This window comes from Centrocercus urophasianus, unplaced genomic scaffold (assembly GCF_019232065.1).
Source record: "Centrocercus urophasianus isolate 14NV4802_14NV808 unplaced genomic scaffold, USGS_Curo_1.0 seq_13, whole genome shotgun sequence".
NCBI lineage: Eukaryota > Metazoa > Chordata > Aves > Galliformes > Phasianidae > Centrocercus > Centrocercus urophasianus.
In genome coordinates, this window is record NW_024884475.1 from 51,325,552 (window position 1) to 51,343,920 (window position 18,369).

General features: G+C 38.6%; 1 protein-coding gene across 3 annotated transcripts in view; it reads right to left on the minus strand.

The window, feature by feature from the left end:
- Window positions 1–14,413: 14,413 nt before the first annotated feature.
- Window positions 14,414–18,369, minus strand: part of DKK2 (dickkopf WNT signaling pathway inhibitor 2) — a 41,937-nt gene continuing 37,981 nt past the window's right edge. Inside the window, exons 4-5 of one of the 3 annotated variants that reach the window (XR_006167828.1) lie at window positions 17,920–18,278; window positions 14,414–17,576 (exon numbers count right to left, since the gene is read on the minus strand). Coding sequence is in view for 1 of the 3 variants with exons in the window: in XM_042812841.1 (XP_042668775.1) it covers window positions 18,028–18,278 (251 nt within the window). In the remaining 2 variants the exon portion in view is untranslated. Of the gene's footprint in view, window positions 18,279–18,369 lie in introns of all 3 variants that reach the window. The other 2 variants (XR_006167827.1, XM_042812841.1) reach the window with 2 other exon arrangements.

Sequence of the window (18,369 nt, forward strand, 5' to 3'; positions counted from 1 at the left end):
TAGTCATTCTCTTATGACCATATTTGAATGCCTGTAGCAAAAGCAAAGCATATAAAAATATGTTTAGTCTGTATTTTTACATGGACTAAAATTCCTGGAAGGAAAAAGTTGATACGTTCAAGCATTAGTCCAGTGTAATGATAAATTTTGATTCCCTATAGATTGCTTAGTGCTGAAAGAAAAAATACCCTGGAATCCTGTTGGCCTTTTTCCCAAAGGGCCTGACCACATTTACTCCTAGTTTCTGGCTTCATACAGGACTGTCAGTGAGAATAACTGCTCTTTATTCTGTATAAATCCTTGCGATTTACCCAAAGAGCAGTGCACGGCTGTGAGACAGAGGCAGGCAGGGAGGACAAAGGAGCAAAGAGGAGTGACTGGACTTGTACTTCAAGAAATGGTTCCTTTTTTTTTCTGGAAGTGGCTTTGTATTTTTTTAGTATTCCTTACTCCACAGCTATTGTGTGGGTTTTTGGTTTTTTTGTTTGTTTGTTTGTTTTTTCATTCTCTAAGACGAGTAGTGTATAAAACAGAAGACAGACTATGCAATAGCCTAAGTTTAATGTTTGAAAAGAATGTGTCTGTGAAAGTGTGTTTTTTAATTGAAATGATGTTCAACAGGGGCTTAATTCAGGTAAAGAGGCTGATAGGGAAGAAAAAAGAAAGCTTTGCATGGATGCAGTAAATAAGCCCTGGAATTTTTACATGTTTTATTTGCTGGAGAAAGGGCATAGTTGTCTAATTCTTCAGAGATGGCTTGGGTGTGGTGGACATTTCTGGCTCCAATCTCGGTGGATGCAGCGTTGGGTGTCAATAGCACGCAGAGCAGCACATCTGCATTTTCTGGCTGGGGTTAGTTTATTTCATTGCTACATCCGTTTGAGGGGAGTAGAGAGAGAGTGAATCTGCTCCTTAGGGGAGGAAATCCAATGAAATGCTTGTGTCGGAGTTGTTCTGTGCTCAGTGCCTAAAGTACATAACGCTCGAAGCATATAATTGAGCGCTGACTTCAGTTCTCTTCCGTATTAAATTAATTTATGTAGGTTTCTACAATAGTGCATTTTAATTTTATGGTGTGAGAGTGAGAAAGTAGTCTTCAGAGTAAAAGTGAAGGCATTCAGCAAAACCTGAGAAGACGTGTGATGCTCTCCTACCTCTCTGGCTGTCCAAGGATGCAGTGCAGGGGCTGTTGAGCCTTGGTGCTGGTGCTTCCTGCAGAGACAGGGGACCTGCCAGGGAATGATTCAGACCACCTGAAGCAAGGGCTGAGTTCGCTCCCGGGGCTGTCAGGAGCCTAGCTTCCTAATGTGTAAGCACTTCTGCAGATGCCTATAGGAAGTATGGAGTCCTCTAATATTTCTGAGCCGAAGGCCTTGAGTTTGCAACTGGTGGACCTATGAATGTGTAGTAAATCAGCACAGATAAGCATCAGGTTTAGTACTGGATTATGTTTGCTTGTGTGTTTGTGTCTAGTTTACCCCTAGAGCTAAATTTATTGTTGGGTTTATCATGCAGAGACATTAGTGGAAATCCTGAGGACACAGAAGTTATGGGCATTATTTCTGCTGACCTAATGCCAGGGCATATAAATGACGGGGCTTCAATCTGTGCTTCACTTATATGGAGGTTAAGCTAATCTCCTGTAGACTTCAAGGAGCATGAGCTCTCATATCCATAGAGAGTCGTCATTCTGTTTTCCCTCTTGGCCTTCTCCAGTAACTTTTCTGACTTTTTTGTTCTCTCTTTTATAGCTTAACATCTTTACTGTGCTATCCCACAGAATGCCTAGCACTTTCAGTTTCTCAAACACAGAAGACCTGCCTTTGTCATTCAAATCTCCTTGAAACAACTTTCTTTTCTGCAAAACTTTCCCAGCCAAACTTTTCGGCTGTGCTGTGATGCTCCCACTGCTTTTCTTTTCTTGAATATTTTCTAGTAATGAGATATGACAGTAATTTCAATTTGAATATTTCAAGGCATAAATCTTTATCTTGCATCTTCCTGAAATATGAGATGCGGTTACATTTGTTTGTTTGTTTGTTTTATTTTTATTTTATAATTTTCACCAAAACCAGTTCCCAGTATTGAATCATAGCAAAAAAATGAGCACGTTATCTGTGAAGAAATATTATTCTAATACAGGATGAATTCCCGCTGCAATCAAAGGAAATATTTATTGTGTTATGTTGGCATGAAACAAGATAAAAAGATTGTATGATCTATGATTATAATAATAATTATAGATGTAGTCAAAAATACCATTTGATATTATAAGACCTGATCCTATGTTTGACAGCTCTTTTTCTATTCATTTTTAGGCACTTGATGGAGGATGAAAGTATTGGCTAATCAAAACAAGGTCAAGAAGAAAGACCCATGAAGTATAAGAAGAAGGAAGAAGATATTTAGTTCGTAATAATGAGGTAAGATTAAATTACACAAAAATTCAGTGATGATGAAGGTACTTCTTGAAATAACACAGCTGTCCAAGCAGAACAATGCATATTCCTTTCAGTGGTCAATACTATTGCTGTAATTGCTTCAACAAAACATTTTGTAGCGCAAAAGAAACCTTGCCCCTGTATTTCAAAGTCAGTACAAACACTCTGGGTGAAGTTCTGGCCCCATTAAAGTCAGTGGCGAAACTTTCACTTGCTTACGTAAGCCTATGATTTTTCCCTCTCTAAAATTTTGCATTTGTTTTTCTTTTCAACTGGATGACAAAGATTTAAAAACTAAAAACAAGAAATATTCCATTTTTTAATGGAAAACCAAAATGTGAAAATTGAGTTGCTGCTTAGAAGGTTCAGTTCAGAAAAGTTTGGTACTCCTATTTTATTCACCAAAATTACTGTAAATCTACATCATACTTAAATGCACGCTGGTATTTTCTTTGGCTTCATGAAAAGGTGTGCTTCCTTTGTGGATGTGTATTCATCCTTGAAGTAGTGAAAATGAACAGTGCCTCTTGGGTAACCAATTTGAAATGAACTGAATTTGATCTTAGTCCCTTGCATGGTTTTTCTCATCCCTGTTTCTTTCTGCACTGCCAAGTAGTGATCCAGTAGGAGTTGACTTGTAGAACAGTGGTGCTGAGGACCAGTTTTTAGACAGTGAGAAGTTACTTTAGGCAAGCTCCAATTTGCTCCTATTGACTTACTGCCCATTAGCAGCTGGAGCACATCTGCTGCTTTGGCTTCATCCAGAAGGAGTCCAGTTTGCATATTCTGAGGTTGTTCTTGGATATGAACTGAAGCATGGTAAGTGCTTCAAAAGCTTGCTCTTGATCCAGACTGCATAATGTATGTGTGTATGAAGACTAAGCAGACACACCTCTTGTTGCCATAGAAAAATTTTCTTTACTTAGAACTTTCCTTTGCTTCTGTCTTGTCTTTCTTTCTCAATTAAATTACAGTCCTCTTGTGCTGTAATATTTTCTCTTTCCTGCATAATTCCATCCTCGGTCTTTTCTCAATCCATTTGGGCTAGTGCTATATCCTTTATTTTAAAGCAAGACAAGAGGCTTTCTTTGGCATATGGCAGGAGATATATCATCTATTACATCATAGTCAATCATGCTAACAAATATTTCCAGTCTGTAAATTAGTCTTCTTTATTATGGTCATTAGAAGAAGCATCTATCTTCTTCTCATATATTCACTGTTTTTTGCGATGATGTTGATGACCATTAAAGTATACTGGACCTCAGATATTACAGAGATGAAACAATAAGTTGACTTGCACTTATGAGGGTAGGCTTGCTAGGTAAACAAATACGAAGAGAACAGCCTAAAGTTGTGTTGAGTACTTATCAAAATTTATATGGTTAGAATAGTCTATAGTTTATTAAACATCAGTTCTGTTTAAGTAGTTCATATGTTCTAAAGGTGAGCACAATACAGTGCAAAAAGCAAGTATTCAATGAACTTCAATGGAGGTAAGCAAAGAGACAAGTTAAAATAAAGGAAAACACTAACATTTGCACAGACAAAAGCGAAGTGCTGTGATTTATGATCAGAGAATATTGAAAATACTTTAGGAAAGAGACATTGCTGAAAGATAATTTGAGTAAATCGATAGACACCGGTATCTGATGCCTGAGACTGAGAGGAGAGCTGCAAATTGTTTTCAAGTTTTCTTTGACTATTGCTGTCTTCTGCAAGCTTGTGTTGTCTTCTATTCTTCCCACAAATTGCACAAATAGTTTGTAAACTAAGAATTTCCTCACCCAAGAGAGAAGAAACTTGAAATTATTTAAAATGAAGAAGAGCCTGAATGAATTAGCAGTGATAAGCTTAAGGTACAGTACTTGCAGATGAGTTTAACAGTTGGACTACTTAACAGCACTGACATGTATTTATAGCAAGGCAGCTAAAGGCACATCACCTGGGGATTTAATAGGTTTTTACTCATAGAAGTTTGCATTGACAATAATTTGGCCTGGATCAAGTATTTCTTTTACAGCTAATACAATGAGTAACTCATTAGAGTGACAATGAGCAGGCTTCTTAATTGGAGAGAAAGTTCAGAATGTGGCAATGTGTGCAAAGGCACAACTCTGCCATCCTCCTCATCTCAGGATATATCCTTACTGCTCTTGTAGTACCTTACCACGCATCACTATGCTGCCAGGAAGCAACTATTAGCTTATCATTATAACCAAAATTGATACGGGATGAGAATAAACTATACACCGGGGGACTCATTATTTGTCTTCCAGATGCAGGGGGTGAAGAATATATGGGAGTAACTGTTTGCCTTACAATAGTAGTATTCTAATGGCCACAATCCAGGCCCTGACTAATATCTTTGAAATGCTGAGGACAGAAGTTAAACAGGCATCTAGATCCCGGACCTCGCTAGGGAACCACTAATTAGCACATGGAGGGCGAAAAGTGAGGGAAGCACTGAAACTTGAAACCAGGCCAAGAGAATAAAACCCACAGGGCTTGTGGCTATTGCAGGTAATAACAAAGGGACCGTGTCTATAGAAGGGCGAAGGAGAGAGTCCAGGGAAGGGTAAATCAAGAAACCAGAAGATCTGAGGAGGCAGATTGCAATCTGGCAGGAGAGGGTTCTGCTGCATGTTTTGGTCATGACTAAGGGAAGGCACAGTCACCGAGTGATGGAGCCACACGAAGACTTGCCTCGGTCTTTGCTGCATAAGAACGTGCGGAGGAATGACTGTTGGTGCAAGGGGAAGCCATGGAAAGCCATGAGTGCCTGTCCAGAAATCCAGTGGGTAAGAACGTTGCAAAACCTGACAAACACTGTTGGGAGCTTGTTTAATAGCTTTGCTGAAGGAGATTTTCCAGATTTCCACAATGCTGTGTTCTTCTCATACTGTCTAATTTGTCATTGTGAATCTTTCTTTCTTTCTTTCTTTTTTTTTTTTTTAACTTGTAAACATCTGAACACAGAACAGAAATTTCTCCAACTACACACGACTCTGCTGACTTTGTAGGCAAAAGCTCTCAATTTTGGTGTAATCAGTTTAAAAATTATGTTGAGCATAAAAATGTGGGAGTTTGAGACAAACGGGTGTCCGGGTTGTGTTCTATTTTCTGGATTTATAAAAAGCTAAATTTTGTAGGTGTACTATCTGAACAATAAGGAGAAATTCAAAGGAAAAAAAAAAGTTAGAAATAGAAGCATCTTATTAGGCTATGACAAAGAATTACAGGCTCGTCCGAGAGTATAAATGTCTAACACATATAAGTCAAATGGCTAATGAGATAAAGCTTCTATGTTGTGAGACCGTGGTAATTTCTATCAAAGTTCAGATTGAAAAAAGCATCTCATCACCCCCAGAAGCCCATGGAAAGGCTGCTTTTCTTCTTGCAGAGATTTGATTTTGTGTTATTTAAGAGACACCAACCAAAGCCAGGCCTGGTTTGCTGGACGCTGTAATACTGGTACAGTAAGAGAGAATCTCCATCATGAAAAGATGTGATATAAATACACAAAATGCAAAGGAAATGGAGAGAGGTAGAACGTAATTATCAATGTTGTGATGAAAGATGACACTCTGATTCTCTATTTTTGGCAGAGGATTGTTACTTTGGGAATAGAAGAAAAAGGAGAAATCTATGGAAAACAGAAAAGGGGAGGAGAGGAAGATAAGGACAGCTGGGGGGTGAAGCAGAGGTGAAGGGACAGGGAAGTGAGGGCAGAACAAGCTTGGATCAGAGGAAATCACCTCTGACTTTTGCCTTTGGGATGTCTGAGTGCCTGTATTCATGCTGCAAGGCAGGGGAACGGGCTCTGTCTGACCCCTCAGGAAGCTGTTCTCACTGCTTGAGAGAGCAAGATGGAAGCTTTTAAGCGTAAGGAAGAAAAAGTTTGTTGCATTTGAGTAAATGGAGTTGCATGGTGTGCAGGGTTTATAAGCACTGCAAAAGTAAGTAGACTCTTTTTCTATGCAGTGCACTAGAAGTTTCTTGCTAGGATTTTTTGCTGAAAGTTTGTTTGCTAATGTTGCGAAGGATACAAGTGTTGGAACTGAAACAAGTATTCCAGCAGTCATAAGAAGAACTTATTTAATGAAAATTACTGAAAAGTTTATCAGAAAATGCAGGAAAGATGAGAAGAAGTCAACATCTCTAAAGATCTTGCCGGATTTGTCTTTTTTTACCTATTATTACACAAATGACAAATTAAAAATGTCCTACACTGCAAAGCTGGCAGCTTAGGACTTCTGAATATATATCCCTACATTTAGATTCTTTCTTCCTAGCAAAAGTTCATCGTGTAGGAAAGAATACAGGGAATTTTGTTTATTTTCCTACAATTATAAATTCAATTTGATTATCATAATCACTGTAATATGATCTTATTCAGAGGCAAGATTAGTTCAACTTACTGCATATATAGGGAAAACTGCAGTAGTTGTGTTTGGTACACAACGTTACATGAATTTAGAGATTAGAGACTTTTCAGTAAGATCTGAATACAAATATTTGATTGCTGGATACGTAGCTTTAGCTTATGGCTAAGAACCTGCCTTGTCTGAGAATTGCTAAGAAATAGAAATATTTCTCTTCCTGCTATGAGTTGTCTTGAACATTCAAAAGAAATGTTTTTATATTATGTAAAGTGGCCGTCTTTCCCTGTCTAAACGCAGTCTCCTATTACTTACTGTTCATGCAGATTTTAATCCAGCACTTATCCCAGAACACTATGCTCAGTGAGTAAACACCTGCAAACAGAAAATAGTAGATGGGCAGATACAATCTGACTTCCTAGGAGATTCCTGTCAGCAGTCTTCCCTGTTCGAAAGTCTGAGCCTCCCTTTCCTTGCAACCACAAAAAAGCCAAGCACTGGGAAGAAGACTGTCCTGTGGCAAAGCAACTGTTTAAAAACTAATTTTTAGATTTTAAAGCACCACATCTCCTTGAGGGTTGCACTGTGTTGGCTGTAAACTATGTCACACAATCTTTCTGAGCATGGACATATCATGCTCCTGAGAGCCTGGTTGGGAGTTTTCATAGAATCATAGAATATCCTGAGTTGGAAGGGATCCACAAGGAACATTATGTCCAACTCCTGGCTCTGCAGAGGAGAATTGGTAGGAGAAACCACTAAATTTAAAACCTTATTGCTGAGAGCAGTGTCTAGATGCCCCTGAACTCTGTCAGCTTGGGATTGTGACCGCTTCCCTGGCACTCAAATTTGTACACTATTTTTAGGAAGAGTGTGGCAGCACATGCTCTTTTCCTTTCCTGAGGAGACCCCTCCTCAGGGGCCATGCCGTGGCCGTGCCTTGCCACCTCACTTGGTGATGTTTGTGGCCCCAGCTTATGTTGCTGCACTGGAGTGCAAAGAGCCACACTGGAGGCACCTGTCGGAAGGAAAGAAAGAATGCATCTCTCTAGCACATTTCCGCCTTGGGCCTCATTATAGAAAAACAAGGGCTGCCAGTTGGACCAAAGTTAAGCAAAGCTGGAAACTCTGCTTCTCTGGGAAGAAGTCCAAGACCACCAACCATCTCGAGGACAGAGTATTTTGCCGTCACATCATCAGGACAAGCTGGAGTCCCCTTGGTCATGGCTGGACTTGGGCCAGGGTTCTTCAGGTGATAGGTCAGAGGATTTAAAATTGTCTTGTCACAGTGTCCTGTTCTTCCCCAATCCCAATTAATGGCCTTGTCTCAACCCTTCTCACAATCAGCTCCACCGCTGTAGCTGGCTGGCCAAAGCCTGCACCTGTCTTCGTCCCCCCTAGCAGGCTGTTTTTAATTCACAGCCCTGGAGTCATCCTTCCAATGGCTGGGGTTAGGTTGCTGCATTTTCCAGGCAATTATTAAAAAATGAGATTGAAAAATGAGTTTAGCATATGGCTGTCGTGCCTCATTTATTCATTTATTTTTTTAAAAAGCTAACTGGAAGGTCTATCTACTGCTTGTTTGCCTTGCGTATCTGAGAAATGGAATTTCAATTACCATGTTGCTTTAGGAGCAGTTCATAATCCCTGTGTACCCAAGTCCTCTGTTCTTCATGGGTCGGGAAGAGCAGATAATTGGAATTTTTGCAGTCATCAAAAGTGATGTCAAGTGTAAAGACAAGATTGTTGTACGTGGAAACACACAGCTGTAGAACCAGCCATCGTGCCTTTCTGGAAGGAGACTGCAGGACTTGTTTGCATCATCTTGCATGGATTTGCATGGTGTGTATCTTCTGAGATAGCTATAGCTTGATTGATATTCTTGCTGAAAAGTTAAAATTACTTCCCAGAGCTTTTAACAGCCTCACGTTTACACAGAATATGAGTTTTTTTCACTCTTGGCTTAGAACAGTATTTTTTTTAGCCTCTTTTTGATTTGCAAACCAGTTATTTTATTTTCAGCTGGCAACAGCCATGTTTTCTGTCTTAAGTTCCCCAGTCACAGGGGTTTCACGTACCTCAAAATGAAAACTGCTGTAGTGTGAGGCAGGACAGTGTTTTCCTTATGTTGTTTTTAAGGAATCATGAACAGAGTGTATCCCATCTGATATATTTGTTTGCAATTACATATGGTAGTAAAAATAGTAACGATAGTAGAGTTTTCATAGTGGACCACAGTGCTGTTATACTGAATGTTGTACAAACACGAAAGTAAAAGTCAGTCCCAGCACCAAAGATTTAGACTTCAAGTACGGATAAGTGACTGCAGATTAAGGAAGGGAATAGGTCAAACAAGGCAGTAAGTCCATTCTAGTGCTGCTGTCAGAGATGCTTGTGGATGCCCTGATTGTTTACAGGAGTCTCTTCCAGAAAGGATTAATTGAGAAGTGAAAATTTAGGCAGTATTTCACCCTCTCTTATTTCCTACTGTCCTCCACATACTGCTTAAACCCCTCGCTTCTATGCAGCACAGTTCATCTTCCCTGGCTTTACCCATTTGAAAGCTCAATATCTGGTGTAAAATAAGTGTCACTGCTCTACCTCTACTCAGTGGGGAAACAGAGACACGGAACAAACAGACATCTATAGCAGCAGCTTTACCGTGGGGCAGGTAAAGTATTTTCTTAGCACCTTTTGTCTCTGTGGCTAGTTTTGTTGGGACATCTAACTTTCATACAGTTAGAATTAGCTGAAAGGAATCCTGTGCCAGGTCTCCTCTTTGACTAAATCCCTTATTAGGTATCTATGCTTTTTGAAGCATTACAAATAATAATTGTGAAAATGCAGTTAAACTTCAAATTCCCAATCCACTAATAGAAATGAAACTAGTGTAATTAATCTGTTTGGAATTAATTGAGTTTAATTCATGTTCAGAAGTGTCAGAAAGATTTAATCTGTATCAAAAAAAGGTAGTGACAGATGTGCGGCCGTCTTGTACTTAGTCTTTTTGCTTTCATATTCTTTCATCCCCTCCTTTTAATTTGGTGGGGTTTGTTGTTGTTGTTGGTTGGTTTTCTTCTCTCTCAGCAGAACTCTGTTGTTTCACAGAGGACACCATGGTGCTCCAGATGCCAAAACTACTGCTTCTAGAGATAATGTATTTGACCCTGAAGTGACCAGGGTTGAACAGAAGTTGTGCCCCATTTCCCGTTGTCGGTGTTACCCATATAACAAAAACATTTCTGTGATGGGGACTTAGGCAAAGAGAACCAGATTCTACATTTTTTTCTATGTCCTGAGGAAATTTTCTAAGTATAAAGGCCTTAGTATTGTTATTTTGGACAAAAAAAAAAAAAAATAAAAAATGCAGCACAGGTTATGAACACGTTATTCGTATAAAATCTATTTTTATCTAGAGTTGACCTAACATGAAATGCTGTCAATACTACTTAGTCAATACTGTCAGTACTACTGAGTGTCTTCTCACCAAATGGAAAGTAGTGAAAGCAAATAATTTTAAGTCTTCTGCACAGATTTTCCTACCAGCTGTAGTTCTGATGATCTCTAAGCTGCCGCTTTTATCTGGGTGTATCCACAGGCAGCAGTCTAAATGTCAGCCATGCTGACACAAGTATTTAACTGATGATCATTTTAGCAGTTACCACGATTATCTCAAAGTGACGAGCAGTCTCACCGATTTCCCAAGACACAAAAGCCTCTGGTGCCTTCAGTGCAGATGTCAGAACCACCCATCAACTCTCCAGCTGTCCTTTAATGCTGATATGTGCTCCCAGCGAAAAGGACTGTAATGCAAAGACCGTTAAGGAGATCGAGATGCGGTTTTCCATGTTGAAGTACCTTAACAAAGAGAAACTAGTAGTTACTAGGTGTCCCCTTAATCTGGCAAAAAAAAAAAAGTCTAGATAAAAGCAAGTGGGGATAAGCCAGATGTGTTTAAGCAAGGATCAAGACACCTCCTGTCTTGGTGAGTTCAGACTGAGATTACCATGAGGAACTACTGTTAGAACTCACACACAAACTGTGCTGTAAGTGTATGCTCATGACTGTGTTTAGAATAGCTAAGTGGCTGAAATACAGTAGCTTTCCAAGCACAGAAACAGCACAATAACCTAAGATTGCCTGCTGATACTCAGAATTTTGAATTCTTGTATGAGGTTACCCTCTCACAGCTATCATTATATTATAGCACTTCATCTTCACAGTCATTTTCTTCCTCAAACAGCCTATAAACCCTCAACCCCCAGGCCCAAACCTCCTAACTTCTTGTGCAGCTCTTTTCCTGCAACTGTTCTCTCTGCTGATCTCCAAAGCCTTTTCATTTCTACAGAACATTTTCTGATTTTGCTTTTGTTTTTCAGGAGCGATGATTCATGCCTTGTGGTGACACAAGGGCACTGAATGATAACATTACACAAGTGCCACACTTCAGCCGTCCCACTGAATTCTATAGGACTTTCTGTCTATTGGATCACTGGTAAGTCAGGCTCCATACACTGAAAGCATTCATGTTTCACAGAGATGTAGGAAATGCTTGGGCTGTGCTTAAGGAAACAGGAATTTTAACATTTATTTCAACTTCTTCCAAAGTTCATCTCACATTTCTGTGGCCATTTGTGTAATCAATTTGTTAGTGCTCGCTAGAAATTAGAAAAAAAGGATCTGATTTTTCTTCTGTATTTCCTGTAATTACTTCTATTTAACAGAGGTGGAATTGATTCTGCAAACCCTAGCAGATTTTTTTATAAGCAAAAATGTGAAATGATATCCAAGAAGAGAATTATAATTGAAGTCCTGTAGGAAAATTACCTCCCTGTTTTGTGTTTAGGACATGTAAAAATTACTTTGGCATTTCCTTTTGCCAGCAGAGGAATCCATTAAATACAGTGAATCTCTTTGCTCTTGTCGAGAAGACAGTAATAGAGAAGATGACCCTTACTAAAGGTAAGACACAATTTAAGTAATGTTACGTTTTGCTACAATGTTTGCATGCAAAAAAAGATTTCTTCATGTGAGCTTATTTTTCTTTTTTTTACCTACTTTGAGAAGGATTTTCACCAGTGGTTATAATGACCTTCAAAACATAAATTATATGGCTAAGAGCTCAGATGTGATGGGAACTGCCTTTTCTGTTTGTTTTTTCTTTCCAAATAACTGCTTGTTTTCAAGTGATCATCACAGCACAGCCTAGGTGAACTTGTGTTGCTGTAAACCCTGAAAGTAATACAGCAGTGGACTGCTTACCTTGGTGATATTTTTAGTGTTGGTGTCATTCAGGCGTTCAGATGGATAATGCTACATACTAAAGCATCCACGTGCTTTTACTTTGAGTCGTTAGGATAGACTCTGGAAAATACAAAGCAAATGCTGAACAGTTGCACTCTGTCATGAGTCAATTTTAGTTTTCAGCATTAAACTTTAGAGGGAAATTTTCTTTTGATTTCATCTGGTTTTTGAAAGTGTGTTTATTGTATGCATAGCACAGTTAAACATCCTTTGAAACAGAAGAGTTGATGTTCCTTTGAGAGAATGAATGTTCATAAGGACTTTCTTTTATCGTCATCCGTTGCTCTGAAAAGCCATTTCTTACAACATCCATAACTGCTTGGGTAGAGAGAGAAGATGCTCTCCAAATTATTTGCAGGTGCATTTTTCTAAAGCTTTGGGAAGTCATTGGATTCATTAATGTGGCACATTCCAAACTTCCTTGCAAATTTCTTGCAGAACCTTGTCATTCATTATTTGTACGCATGTACATGTATTTTTATGACTGTTAAAAATCACTATAATGAAGGAAAGAGATTTAGAGATCTAGGCTTATAATTTCACTGAATTATTGAATGTTTGGTTAGTATTTGATTTAAAAGAAAAAAGCTTTTCAACCCTATAGAGTGAATGTTGATGAATAGCATATTCTCAGAAACAAATAGCTTGTAAGCAACAGAAATCAAGCATGTATATGCCGTAGCAATCACACAGCATTTCTGATTTGTTGACCACTGTTCAACCACCAAGTTTGATAACAGCAGCAAAGAATTACACTAGGTTTGCCAAGGTCTGAAATACTAAGATGTGTGTCAGGAAAACTTCTTGTGTAAATCCCCTACTACTCCTTTTTTAAATAGAATTTTCCTGAAAAGAAAAAAAAAGAAGAAAGAAAAAAAGTACATGCTTCTTAAAATGTTAACTTCCTCTAAAAGATTTCCTCCACTTCAGGAACCTGGCATGCAGCAAACCACTTCTAAATCAAGCTGCAAGCCGGTACTGTAGAAAAACAAAGAGTTTATTGGTACCAGACATTTGTAAATAAGTAATTGACACTCATGCTATAACAATGAGCAATTCCAAAAAAAACAGGGAGCTGCCAGGATAAACAAGTTTGCAATGAGATCCATCCAGTGCTGGATATCCATCGGGGTCAATCCCATCAGTGGTGGTCACAATAACAGCTCTGGGACCAGCTGGAGTTCTGCAGCGCAGCCGTCTCCTGCTTTTGTCTGCTCTTCCATTCAGATCCCTAGCCACGGGCAGGCTGCTAGCTGTGGCAGTGGTGTCTGCACAACGTTCTGAGGGCTGGTGACACATCCAAAGCCTTGTGAATAACATCAAACTGTAGGCACTCTTTGGTAGCCGTGAACATGTTAAAAATAGCATTAGAAAATAGGGCATCTGAGCAAAAAGGTTCTGTTCAATGCATAGCAAAACATTAATTTAAACGGGAGAGTACAGACCTTCTGAATTAACTTTCTGTCACTGTTGTTTCCTGCAGCTTCAGGTAGATGCTGTGCATCAGACTGGTGAGCAAGGTAAGAAAGCATAACAACTTTTCTTTCTTAGTTTGATCTTAAAACAGTCTTAATGACAGCTCTGAATTGAGTGAAACTCTGCCCAATGCAAAAAAAAAAAAAAAAAAAAAAAAAAAAAAAATCCCAACCAACTAAAAGAACTTGCATTCACTTTGTCATGGATTCAATATGAGGTTAGCTTTGTGCATTTATTTTACTTTCCCCAGCATGGATGGTTATTTTCAGAACGGCTTACCATTTTTTTTTTTAAATTGTTTTTAATGAAGTCTTACTGTCTATAAAACTCTCTTAGAGTGAATGATTTTTGAAAGCTTTAGCTTAGAATACCTGTGTTTCTGCTGGCTTTCAAGTTCAGGATGCCATTTTTTAAGTAAGTGACTTTCCTAGAAAGAAAGGGAACAGGAAGGGATGACAAAAAATTTTCTTTGATTGAATTTAACTTTCTGATTGGGGTGAGGATGCAGGTTTGTGAAATTAAGAACAGGCAGGCAGGTTCTTGACTAGGAAAAGTTGAGGAATGTCTTTTCCTCATCCTCTTGTTCTCCTGTTCAAGAAGGTTTATGTGTCTTGTTGTTTTTCTTTACTGTTTTTTTAAATTAAGACATAGAGCAGAGAGGTCAGAAAACAGAAGATGTGACGAATTCCAGTGAAATGTGTTTTAGCGTCAGATGCTGGGTGTACACTGTTGAAAATAAGTACATGAATCTATTTTAATAACTGCTTTAATTAAAAAAAAAGTTTTAAATTATAAATACTATGGATTGCAAACAACATAAGACAAAGCAAATTGTACAGTAACAGAGATGCGCCCACATACATATTGTATATCAAATATGCGCTGCTATGGAGTAGAAATCCATTGTTTTTGGAAAGTTAGTGAGTATTTCCAAATAGATGTTGCATTGCTGAGGCTATTCTAGGCTAATAGGAAGAGTATTTGAATTGTTCAGCAGTAATCTCTTCAGTACTTGTGTCATGACAGCAGATTTCTAAAATGTTACTAAGCCAAAGCCGTTCTTAATTCCTTTGATGAGTGCAACAGGGAGCGAGAGCAATTACAATTATCTCTAAATTTAGCTGTTCTTTTATTCTTAAACTGATGTATGTTTCCCCAAAATGTTAACAGAGTAGCTTCTAAACACTCAACATTCAGCCTTGCGAAACTGCTTGCATGCCATTCAGTTCAGCTATGTTGCTCAGTATTTGTGGTGTGCAATGAGCCGCCTGTGCCTATTGTTTTTGTTCCCAGATTAAATCTCTGAAGGCTTTGGCTGTCTCAATCTCCATTGAAGTCACTGGGATCTGAAGACACTCACAACTTTCTTAGTATGGTGCTGTTTGCTGTAAGTGTTAATATGGTCAAAGGAAGACTACCCACCAAAGACTGTAAGCAACAGTAGCAAAACCTTATTATTTTTTACAAACACTAATGCTACCTGGGGACCATTTCATTCTCCAAGTGTACATCTGTTTGAGCAAAGGATTCCCAGAAACAAGTAACAAGAATATTGTGACCATTGCTCAATAACCACAGTTTTTATTTGGCAATAGTTATTGAGACCTGGAAGGGTTTTCCTGGGCTCAAAACTTGGCTGTTTCTTGTAGTGATGTTTCCAGTTGGGTTGTATGGATTATTTCATGTTATTAGAGCTGAATACTACTTATCTACCATTTCATATTTGCTAGTGCTTTTATCTTGCCGCAATGTATTTGTATGCTGTAACGTACAGCAAAATGCCATTGTAATTTTAATGTTGGGTGTACCCACTGTGAGTCTCAGATTCGTATTGCTCTGGGGAATGTGTCTGAGCTCTTTCCTTTTTAAGCCCAGTTGAAGGAGTGCATCCAGATGCATTAGTCTCAAATCTTATACTCAAATGTTTAGGTGGAAATGAAGTGTGATCATTGTAACCTGGCCTTTATGTGTTTGACCGCAATTCAGCCTACGCGGTGCCATGAGACAAAGGGTGAGCGGATGCTCTTACCTCTACAGCCAAAGTACACACATCCTTCCAGAAAGAAAGAACTCATCTTCTGAAGCAGCAGGTAAATAAAAGAATATGGGTAAAAGATTTGTGGAGAAATGGGAAAGGACATTTAATATATTTAATCTTATTATACATTTTTCTACATTAAAAGTCAACAGGCTGCAAATATACTTTGCTACAAAGCTTTTTGTAAGAAATATCTCTATAAGAAAATACATCTCATTAAACATTTCCTGTAAATAAATTATCACACATAACTGTGTTTTGTAAGAGGAAAAGGGAGAGGGTCAAACTAATGATAAAAGCTCAAAATTGCTGAGCCCATTTCTGCGACCCCACAGCTCCATTTGGATTACACTTTCTTGTACACATAGTTGCAATGAAGGCAACAGAGCTCCTCTGCTGAGCATGTGCTGTCAGTGTAAATAACACAGATTTGGTTCCTGCGCTTTTTCAATATCTTGAAATTATGCTGTTTCTGAACCTTATTTCTATTTTAGGTACAAGAACTCCTTTGAAATAACCAAAGCGGAGCTGATAGGACTGTGAGACTGAAGTCTAACTGAGACTGTTAAAAAAACCCAGAACCCCTTATGGCAGTTAAAAAATAACTCCAGTAAGGTAAGAGACTTGTGAATTACTCTTAATTTTCTTTCCTTTCTCTTTTTTAGACTCTTTAGTCTAAAGGCAATGTATTCTTATTAGGAAATCTAAGCCTCAGTGGGTGCATAAGGTGTAACTTTAAAACAACCACTGGTAGAGATGTATCAGTGGAAAAAGTGTTTTAGGTACAGGATGACATGGTCTCAAAACTACGTATTGGTGTATATATGTTCAGAACTGATGAAACAGAAAAGTCTTGTGTGTTACAAAATGTGAAACTAAGTAAATTACAAATGGGTAATTATAGATTAGCAGTAGGTCAGTTATAGAACCGGACTTCTTAAAAGAAATATCAGACTCTTTATCAACATCTATACACAAGAATTACTTGTGAACAAGTAAAATGGACAGAAGTTTAAAAAGAACTGTGAGGAAAAAAAGGATAGTCTCCATTCTTCAACTTCTAACTGCTACACAAACAACACAGAGTTGTTTCCATAGTCCAGGTACTTCCAGAATTCCTGACAGAAAAATCCAGAGAAGATCCCTTTAGAAGAGATCGAGTTCATGTTAGATACATGCCAGAAACTGGTATGCTGCATCATCACAGGATGCATAATAAGTCTTTTGTGGCTGTAGCATATTTTCTTGCATTGTTTTCTGCAGGAGAGGAAGTGCCAACTTTTTCTTTGCTACCTCTAAAAAAGAAATCCATTTGCAGAATGCAATCAGATTTAGCATTAATAGCAAACTGTAGCCCATTGCTACTATTGAAAAGTAAAACTTCGAGTTTATAGCAGTAAAATCTAAATTCCCCAACAAGCACCTACATCTTCTGGCACAATTTCGTATCTCTTAGTGTTGAATTTCTAACACTAAGATATTTGTTAGATATTCAACACTCCACTATCTCTTTGGAAATGTCTATAATGCAGGTATGTTTAGGAAAAGAAAGTATATTTAGGTCTAATGAGCAACTGCCTGTATATAATTCTGGATTCAGCATGCATGTATTTGTTCCATCTGTTCAATCCAATGTACACTAGCAGTAAACCGAGACAAATACAAGCGATTAAGTGCCCTACTATGACATTGAACTACATAAAGCATTTCAGTTCACCTAAATATAGAAAGAAAACCCTGTTTAAATGACTCTGATTAGAGAAACTGCTTGCTGTCTTGAAATGATGAGGTGGCAAGTTCTCACCTTTTTGTGAGGGCCTACAAAATTCAGGACTCTCGTAGCAGTCCTGCAAGCATTGCTTTCTTTGCTGAAGCGTCAGCCCTGCATGACAAGTGTATGGAGATTCACAGTAACTGTATTTCCATCCCTTGCACCTGCAATGTATAATATTTTAGTCACTGATAATGTGTTGACAGACAAGTCTTCCTGGAATGCACAGCTTCCTATAGGAGTACACTGTATACAATTTATTTAGCAGGCATTGCCACGGTGGAAAATCACTGCAGCCCTTATACTGGCCCCTGGAACATCATGGGACAACACAGCAAGGTAAATGGCATTAAATTTCCACTGTACTTATTTGCATACTAGCATTTCCCACAGACTGTACGAGTTATTTACAGTTATTTACTGCACAGTGGGAAATCTCTGGCTGCTCCGGTGTTTTCCACCAGCTTAAAAAGAAATGCATTTGATGTGACTTTTTTCTACTCCTACCTTGTTAATTTAGCCATTCCTCTTTCACATGCAGTCCTCATTTCCCAGCATACTGTAACACATTAAATACAGAAAACCAGTCACTTAATACTTAGTACTATCTACCCTTCAGATTTTCTGACACACGTGAAGTCTTGATTTAGAAGAAGAGGTTGCATCTTTCCATACTTTGCAAGACAGCCCTTTGGCACAGTCACATCGCTGGAAAATCTCTAGTCCGTGGGAGCCTTTCTTGCGCTGCTTGGTGCACACCTCCCCCTGATGCAATACAGGCTTGCAAATTTTGGTCCAGAAATGGCGAGCACAGCAGTGTCCCTCAATACAGTCTGATGACCGCAGGCAGGGATCGCCTTCATGTCCTGAAAAGAACAAACAAACTGTTTTACCTCAGGGGAAAATGGAAAAGGACAAATTCTGAGCTGCAAATGAAGCTCAGAAAAAGGAGAGATG